This window comes from Condylura cristata, unplaced genomic scaffold, assembly GCF_000260355.1.
Source record: "Condylura cristata isolate star-nosed mole 26May11 unplaced genomic scaffold, ConCri1.0 scaffold00041, whole genome shotgun sequence".
In the NCBI taxonomy this organism is placed as follows: domain Eukaryota; kingdom Metazoa; phylum Chordata; class Mammalia; order Eulipotyphla; family Talpidae; genus Condylura; species Condylura cristata.
In genome coordinates this window covers 5,222,774-5,231,421 of record NW_004567142.1, presented here as the reverse complement: position 1 = coordinate 5,231,421, position 8,648 = coordinate 5,222,774, and the positions used below count along the sequence as shown (strand labels likewise).

At 54.1% G+C, this 8,648-nt stretch overlaps 1 protein-coding gene across 1 annotated transcript in view; it reads left to right on the top strand.

The window, feature by feature from the left end:
- Positions 1-3,302: 3,302 nt before the first annotated feature.
- IZUMO2 (IZUMO family member 2) overlaps positions 3,303-8,648 on the top strand; it is a 10,692-nt gene continuing 5,346 nt past the window's right edge. Inside the window, exons 1-5 of the mRNA XM_012733515.1 lie at positions 3,303-3,534; positions 3,659-3,733; positions 5,602-5,688; positions 5,929-5,949; positions 6,731-6,811. Coding sequence (XP_012588969.1) covers positions 3,303-3,534; positions 3,659-3,733; positions 5,602-5,688; positions 5,929-5,949; positions 6,731-6,811 — 496 coding nt within the window. The remainder of the gene's footprint in view (positions 3,535-3,658; positions 3,734-5,601; positions 5,689-5,928; positions 5,950-6,730; positions 6,812-8,648) is intronic.

Sequence of the window (8,648 nt, the reverse complement as noted above, 5' to 3'; positions counted from 1 at the left end):
TGGATATTTTTGTGTGTGGTGAGTACATTTTAAAGATTTGTTTATTAGGTATGCAAGAGCTGGGGTGTAGGCCAGAGGTGCAGGGGCATGAGAATATTCACCAGAGACAGAGTGGGGAGCAGAACAGGCAGACAGACTGAAACCCACTGCTGAGGGGAGCAGGTAGGAGACGGGAGAGGTCTGCTGTGCCCTGGGGGTCACTCCCTGGCGGGGATCGAACTCGTGCTGAGGCAGCAACCCAGAGCTCCACAGTGCTGCGCTTTAACCCTGTGCCACCAGGGAGGCCCAGGAGCAGACAGAAGTTTCAGAGCCCTGGCCTGGGCTCTGCAGGACACTTCCCAGAGAGGGAGAGAGAAACCCTGCACAGCAACCGCCATCGTCAGCCGCCTTTAGGTCAGGACGGCTTAGCACTGTTGGGAATAACTACACTGGTAATTTCCATGACTCACTTTTCCTGCGTCTAGAAACTCAGCTCCAGCTTGTATGTACTGGAACCTTCTCACAAGTACAATCTGTCAGGCCGCTTCCCGGCACAAACCCTCGCTTTGATCATCTAATAAACTCTTTGTCCAACTTGGGGAGACTTGGTGCTCAGTTAACGCTGCTTTGCAGCCCTGCCCCTTCAGGGGGTGCTCTGGACATGCCCCACTGGCCCCCTAAGTGGCTCCTGCTGGGAGCTGCTGGACTCATTTCAGGATGGTTTTTCACCAGGTAACATTTCAGTGAGGCTCCGGGATTAGAGGAACAAAACCGGTTCTACTTCCGGATTCTTACAGTGTCACACCTGGACCCAGGCTTTGGGGCTTAGACTATGAGGAATGTGCAACCTTTGTTCATCCGCTTTTGTTTTCTGTAACGTTCTGACAGTTCTTAGAAAAACAACGACTTCCAGAAAGCCTGCTTGGGACGCAGTAGTGGGGGAAGAGGAAAACCCCGCAAGTTTCTGCCTGAGCTCCTGTCTCCAAGTGTGCGCTCCAGGGCCTTAGTTACTGTGAGCTATAGCTTTTTTGCGGGTGGAAGGCGAGGCCAAGATTGAGGGTTTCTTGGAAAAGAGGGGAGACTCACTCGGACGCGGCTGCCCTCTTGTGGTGAAATGGCGCCACTGCACCCCGAGGGCGTCTTACTCTACTCCCCATTCTTAACTCTAATTAAATCAGATGATATGAATTGAGCTGTGTGTTAAAGAAGCAGTAACATCCAGTCGAAATATAATGGGAAACCCAGATGTCATTTCAAACTTTCTACTAAGCCGTGTTTAAAATATAAAAAGAAGCCACATTAATAGTATGACTTGATTGTATATACAAACTAATACCATTTCCACACACAGTTCTAAAATTATTACTGATGTATTTTACTTCTTTGTTACTAAGTCTTTGAAATGTTCACCTTCACGCATATCAATTCAGATACTAAAATTCCCCAGCAATACTTGATCTTTGTTTAAATTTCGTAAGACTTAGAGTTGGGGCTTCAGATTCAGGAACTCACGTTATTCCAAATACCTTTAAGGCTTTCCTAGCAACTAAGTCAAGGATTCACATTTTATTTATCTTTTTAAAAAATATTTATTTATTGGGCTCTCCCTGCTGGCGCAATGGGTTAAAGCACAGCACTCTGAAGCTCTCAGAAGCCACTGCAGCAGGAGTTTGATCCCCAGTCAGGGAGTGACCCACAGGGTGCAGCAGGCCTCTCCTGACCCACCCACTGCCCCCCTCAGCAGTGGATTTTAGTAGATCTGCCTTTTCTGCTCCCCACTCTCTCTAGGGTATCCTCTCATCCCCTGTACCTCTAGCCTGCACCCCAGTTCTGTAAGTGTATCTTTTTCTTAAAGATTTATTTATACATCCAAGAACTAGGGTACAGGCCAGAGATAGGGGGGCGGTTGAGAAGACCCACCAGAGACAGAAGTGGGTGTAGAACAGGTGGATTCACTGAAATCTGCTGCCGAGGGGAACAGCAGGAGATAGGAGAAGTCAGCTGTGCCCTGTGGCCACTCCCTGGCTGGGGATCGAACTCAGGCCACAGCATTGACTGGACTGAGACTTAACCTTTATGCCCCCAGGGAGGCCAAATTTTTCACTTTAAATAAACTATAAATAAAAAGAAAAGTTCAGCTCCCCATCTCACTGCCGGCTCCCAGCTTTTAGTGCAGACGGCCACCCCACCTTTGGACAAAGGTGGTGACATCACTGTCCCCACTTTCCTGAGGCTCAGAAAGACGCTGGCTTTTTCCATTTGACATATGGGGAGCACCGCCCACTCACTGCATGCAGGCCCTTCCCGACGGTGGGGGGAGCGCTCTTATTCCCGGTCTACAGCTGAGGAAACCGAGGCACCAGGAGGTTAGACAGGAGACAGTGGTGAGCAAAACACACCAAGAGGTTTGGTGGGGTGAAGAGGTGAGATGTAAAAAAAGGAATTATTATCCACTATCATTCGTGAGTTCAAGGTAATGATAACATCTTCAAACTAAGAATGGCTTTTACGACAGGGGAGATCTGGGAGGACTTCTTGGAGGAGGTGATAGCCAAGCAGAGTTGAGTTAGGCATGTAGAAAAGTCTGTGTGAAATTCTGAGAGTCGGTTTGACTAGTTACTCTAGCTACTGCTTGTAAATGGAATCATACAGTATTTGTCTTTTTGCAACTGGCTTGTCTGACTTCACATCATGACTCGAGGTGCAGCCATGTGGTAGCGTATATCAGAATGTCCTCTTTGGAAGAATGGATAGTGCTGCATCTCGTTCCCTACTGAGCCCCTGGTCCAGGCCAGGCAGAAACCCCCCCCCCCCCCCCCCCCCCGCCCTCCCGGACACTCCATGCTGCTCCCGTGTCCCGCAAGGACAGAATTGCTCCCAACGTCGCCTTTAAGTGACCCTGACTGTCTTCCTGTCCTGGATGGAGTTCACCGGTTTCCCCCCAGCCCTACTAGACTGGGCTGCACCAGGAGCCTGTGTTCACCTTATCAGTCTGTCTCCTGTGCGGGCACGCAGCGGTGCTCCCTGGACATTTATGTCTACACCACTTGTTGAACAAAGTTGGATGTCAGTGCTGTGAGAAGAGACGGCCCCAGCCACAGCATGTCCTAGCTACTAGAGGACACAGCCTACACCCGGTGGGGCACATGGGTGCACAGTAAACAGCAGTGACCGAAGTGCCCATGGGACAGGGATGGCCTGTGGCTCTCAGCTCCGCCCTAGCTCCAGCATCCGCCTTAGCACGCAGCAGGTGCGCGGCAAGCACGTGACGGCCCAGCTGGGGGCGGGGCCAACGGCCCTTGTGACGCCACAGGGGCCCTGCCATGCCTCCGGCCTGGGCCCTCCTGCTGCTCCTGGGCCTGGGCGCCCGCGGAGGCCGCGGCTGCCTGCAGTGCGAGGGCTCGGTGGTGGAGGCCCTGAGCCAGCTGCGCTGGACGCTCATCCCCCAGGGCTTCCACCAGGAGCAGCTGCGCGCCCGCGCGCAGACCCTGCTGGTGGCCATGGAGGGGCCTTTCTTCCGGGACTTCGCGCTGAACGCCTTTGTGGGGAAAGTGGGTGCGTGCCGGTGGGGGGCTGCCGGCCTGGGGGGAGACCACGCCCCCGAGGGCGGCGGGCGGGGCCAGGGCTGCAGAAAGATGGGGGCTCACGGGCCTCCTCCCGTCCTGTCCGCCCTGCCCAGGACTAGATCATCTGGAACTCGTGGTGACCTTTCTGAAGAATGAAACCACCGCCTTGCGGAACACTTCCCTGAGAGGTAGGAGCCGAGGGACACCCTGGTCCACGCCGCCTGTCCACCCGCCTCTCTTGCCCCTCAGGGGCGCCTCTGCTGTCTGCCTGGCAGGGGTCGAAGGCCTTGCTTCCCCCTTACAGGGGGAGGCTCAGAGAGGTTAGGCGGAACCCCCAAAGTCACACTGCTCTAGGATTGAACCCAGAGCATGTGGCTCAAACTCCGAGCCCTGCGGTGCTGGTTTGGGGTTCTGCTTTGGGGTTGGGGGCTCCGGGGCCGGTTCACAGGTTTGCGGGTGCCGACTTGCCCGGTAACCGCGACAGGTCCCCAGCAGAGGGCGCTAGAGAGCCCTGTGGCCTCGCCAGGTTTGCGGGGTGGCGCTGGAAGGACGCCCCAGAAGGCCACCTGCGTGGAAAGGGGGGAGTGTGTGTGCTCTGTACAAACACATGCCGAGAGGGGCGTGCCAGCGTGCGGAAGCCCGGTGCCCTGGCATAGAGGGGCCGGAAGGATGTTTGCTCTCTCCGGTGCTTGTCCGAGTGTGGTGTTTTGCCAACTGTAAGAGTCCCTCTCGCCCCAGCCCCCTGGAACAGTCACAGAATCAGAAATCATAGTCATTGTAATTATATTAAAGATATCACACTTTTTGGAATTACTCTCCCAGTTAATGAACAGTTTTTACTATGCTTTCCAGGGTGCTAAATATTCTAAATTGGTTATGGTGATAGTTACACAGTGAATTGTACTGGAAGTGGATGTTGTATAGTATGTTAATTATATTGCAGTAAAGCTGTCAAGGGAAAAGACATAGGAACGGAGTCCCCTCTGGCCGACTCCTAATGAAATAGAATTAACCACTTTCTCAGGGAGGCTGAGTCCTCATCTCCGCCCTGGGGCAGCAGTCAGAAGGCGGAGGGGAGGCCGGAGGTCAGTCCCCCTGGGTTCATGCCTGGCCACCCTTAAGCGCGCTGTTGAGCTCCTCCTGCCTCAGTTTCCTTGCCTGTAAAGTGGGAATCACCGCTCTCACGGTGTAGTGACCTGGAAATGTGTGTGACTGCACAGTGACCGCAAAGCCTGCACCACAAGGGCTCCAGAGTGCCATGCAACTTGTGTACCCCATGAGAGGGGAGAAGGAAAAGGAGCCGAAGCACCAGGATTCGGGGGCCCGGAGAAGAGTATCATGGCCCACCTTCTACTACAAGGGAGAAGACTCTGGAGTTGGAAGAGCGCCGAAGGAGAAATCAAAACTCAGTTTGGGATTTATTGAGTGAGGGGACAGGAGGATAAATGAATCTGAGCTCGAATGACAGGTCTGGGCACCAGCGTGTCAGACACTGCTGTCCAGTGGAAACCAGATGAGCCACAAGTGAAAGCCACGTATGTCATGGGAAATCGTTCAGCAGTCTCAGTTCAAAAAGATGAAATACATATTAATATTTCGTTGAACCCGATATCTAAAATAGGGCCTTTTCGCATGTAACCGACTTAAACATTATTGAGCTATTTTTAGGGTTTTTGTTCACACCATAGCTTTAAAATCTAGCATCTACTTTATAGGGACAGTACAGCTTAGTCCAGACCAGCCGTGCCCAATACCCAGTGGCCGTGTGGGGCTGCAGGCGTGGCCCGCGGCCTAGGTATAGCGTGAAGGAGCGAGAAGGGCAGTCAGGGAAGGAAAGAGTGCACCCACCTAGCACTAAGCAGAGGAGGAAACAGGCCAAGGGAGGGCACTTTAGCCTGGGGCCCCACAGTGGCCAGACGTAGGTCTTCAGGGCCATGGGTTTGACCAGCGGACCAGTCATTCCGATGAGTGAAAGGAGCCTCCCATGCCCCCTCTCTGAAGCTGCGCATGGGGAGGGCTCGCTGGGTGCCTGCCCCCACAAGGCCTCTCTCCTCAGACGGGCCTCTGATGGAGGAGCTGGTGGCTTTTCGCGAGAGGGTGCTCAAGAAGCTCAAGCAAGCTTTAAAATCATACGAATTAAAAGGTGCTCACCCCTCCCGAACTAGCCGTCACTCCCCCGTTACCCCTCCAGCCCCTCCACCCCCGTTGCTTCCCAGCTCCTTCCCCATCTCCCTTAGGGCTAATCTAAGTGGCCTTCTTGGCCCCCCCAATAGTCCTCTCCCTCCTTCCCTGGGCCCACCGCTGCCTCCCGCTCCCAGCCCTTCCCAGTGAGCTCTCAGGTTGCTGTGCCGACTCAACTCACACTAGCTCTTTTCTTTTGCAGCCTGCGATCGTAAAAGCTGCCGTGAGTCCTGGATTTAGTCTCTGGCCCTCCCTTCTCTGCCCTTCCACCTCTTTAACCTGCCTCCCCCGATCAAGCGCCCTGTCACACCTACTCCATTCAGTGGTCCCATCCCCAAAGCCTCGGAAGAGGTGACTTTTGAGGGCTTGTGAAAATGGTTGCAACCTGCAAAAATAACCGGGGGTGTGTGGGGGGGGAGAGGTGTAAGCCAGGATAGAACAGGTTATATCCTGTTGACAAATTACACCCCCCACACCATATTTCAGTAATTTACCAAGAGTTGGTTTCTCTCTAATGCAAATTCCACTGAGTTTAGCAGTTCTTCCACGTGGGGGGTGACTTAGGAATGGGGTCCCAACATTGTGTGTTTTCTTTGCTAACTTCTTAAGGGACAGGAGCTAGGATGCTTATGGGCAGGCTTAGAAGTCGCAGCCATTCCATTGGCTATGATTTGATCACATGGTTGTAACAGCTGCAAAGGGGCCTGGGAAATGTAGTCTTCCTGTGTGCACAGGAAGAGCAGGTGACGAGTGAGCATCCTGCCAGCCCCGTCCAGTGAGAGCTACAAACTGAAAATTTTCAAATGTTTACCAGCAGGATGCTGGGTCACCTGGACAGTCTCTTTTCTGATTTAGAAGGTGTTTTTGATGTGAATCGTCAGCACCTTTCATCCTGCACGCACTCAGCAAATTCAGAAGGGCCAGGGCACCCCTCTTCTGCCTCTGCTTCCCTGCCCCTTGCCAGTCCTCTGCCCTCATCTCACGCCTCCCTTCCCCTTCTCCAGATTTCCTAAAAGAAGAGGTCTTGGACTGTCTAACCTGCCAGAAGACCAGCCCAAAATGCATTAAAAGAAGGTACTGCTTCGGTAAGTTCCGGGGCTGAGAAGACCTGGGACAGGCTGTTGAGACTTGAGGACAGTCATACCACAGGGGTCGTAGGCTCGGGGACCCGGGAAGCCTGTCATCCTGCCCTTCACACTTCCTGGCAAGTGCCTAGAGCCCAGCCGACCACAGAGAATTTAAGGAACAGACAGACGGACAGCAGCCAGACCCCGGGAGAGGTCAGGGGCCAAGCAGGGAGTTGAGGGACCCTACCCCGCCTAGGACCCTGAGCAGGGGGCTGAGGGCCAGGCCATGGACGGGTGCTGACCTGGGGGTCTGTGTGGCTCCCCCGCTGGCCCAGTGGACAGACAGCCCCGCATGGCCCTGCACTACAGGAAGTCGAGCAGAGAGCTGCAGAACCCAGCCGTGCTGGGCATCACTGCAGTCGTGTGTCTGGCTGCCTTGTTGTTGGGGGTCATCTCGGTCTCGTGAGTCATCCCTGCCCTCTCCTAAGGTCTCCGGGTGTCCCTCAAAATTGGCAGGACGCTTGATTGGTTACCGTGTCCTTTGGGGTATCCCTGTCATTTCACGGCTCTCTCCCCCTCTCCCTCTCTCCCCACCCCGACCTCATTATGTCTATCCCAAGCCTTCAGTACTTTCTGCCTTTGTGAGTCCTTCCTCTGTAAAACAACAAAAACAACACAGAACAGAAAAACTAAGCATTACATTTCATGACTGCCAGTGACAAGTCCCACATAACCCAGAGCGGACCTGTTCACTGTCTGTGCCTCCTCGTCACTGCTCTGTACATTCATTTCCTTCTGCCTTTCATGGTATTTAAAACGAGGACCTTTATCTGGGCCCTGCACCCCTTTCTGTTCCTCAGGGTTTCTCCCTACCCCTGTCTACCTGTCACCCCATTCACTCATCCCCTCTTCAGCTCCCTCCTCTCCTGCCCTACTCCATTTCTGTGTCTTTTTCTCTGTCTCCTCCAGTTACCCCAGAAACCCGCTGCTTCCTATTCAAAATGGGGGCAGCCCCTACCTGTTGCTCAGGTGAGCTGTACCTGCCCTCAGGCCATGGTGTGGAGGCTCACTGTGACGTGTGCTGTGCTCCTTTTCTCCTTCCCTGAAACAGCCTTGTCTCCTCCTTCCTCCCTAAGGCTTTCTCCTCCCCTGCCCTGCCCTGTCCCAATCTGTGCTCCATCGCCTGTCCATCACCGTCCTTCCAACCTAGGATGCCTGGGTGTCTCTTGCGGACTCCCTCCCTCATGCCCCGTGTTCCCTCTCCTCATCTGCCAAGCCCTCCGAGTCAAATCTCTCCTCTGTTCTGCCTTTTCTATAGCGTTTTGCCTCTGCGGCGTTTTTATTTCTGCAGCGGAAATCATTCCCGGCCTCCACCCTCTACCCCCTTCCCCCAGTTGGTTTCTGGCCTCAGGCTCCCTCCTCCTAAAGTCTCTACCCTCAGCCTCCATCACTCAGAGACGCCCGTCTGTGAGGGTGCAGCCTGATCCAGGGTCATCTGGAATCTTTACAGAGATTCTCTATGGAGCCACGTCCCCTTCACGGGCACTGGGGGGTTAGGATGTGGTTACAGCGTGAGGGGAGCACAGTTCAAACCAGCGTCTGGCTGCTTCTCTCTCTTCCTCATTTCTCTCGCTGCCTCGCTCTTTTTGAGTCTGCTGTCCTATCTCTGAGTCACTACCAGCCTTTCTCTCCTTTCACTCCTATGCTCTCTCCTCCGCACCCCACTTTTCTCTACTCTCTCCTGATTGGCTGAGGCCCCTGGAAATCTGCCCAGAGACCCATGACGTCACTGACCGGACGGTATAAATTAGCCAGTGATTGGCGGGAAGTTTTGCGGGGGCGGGGTGGTGGCTGG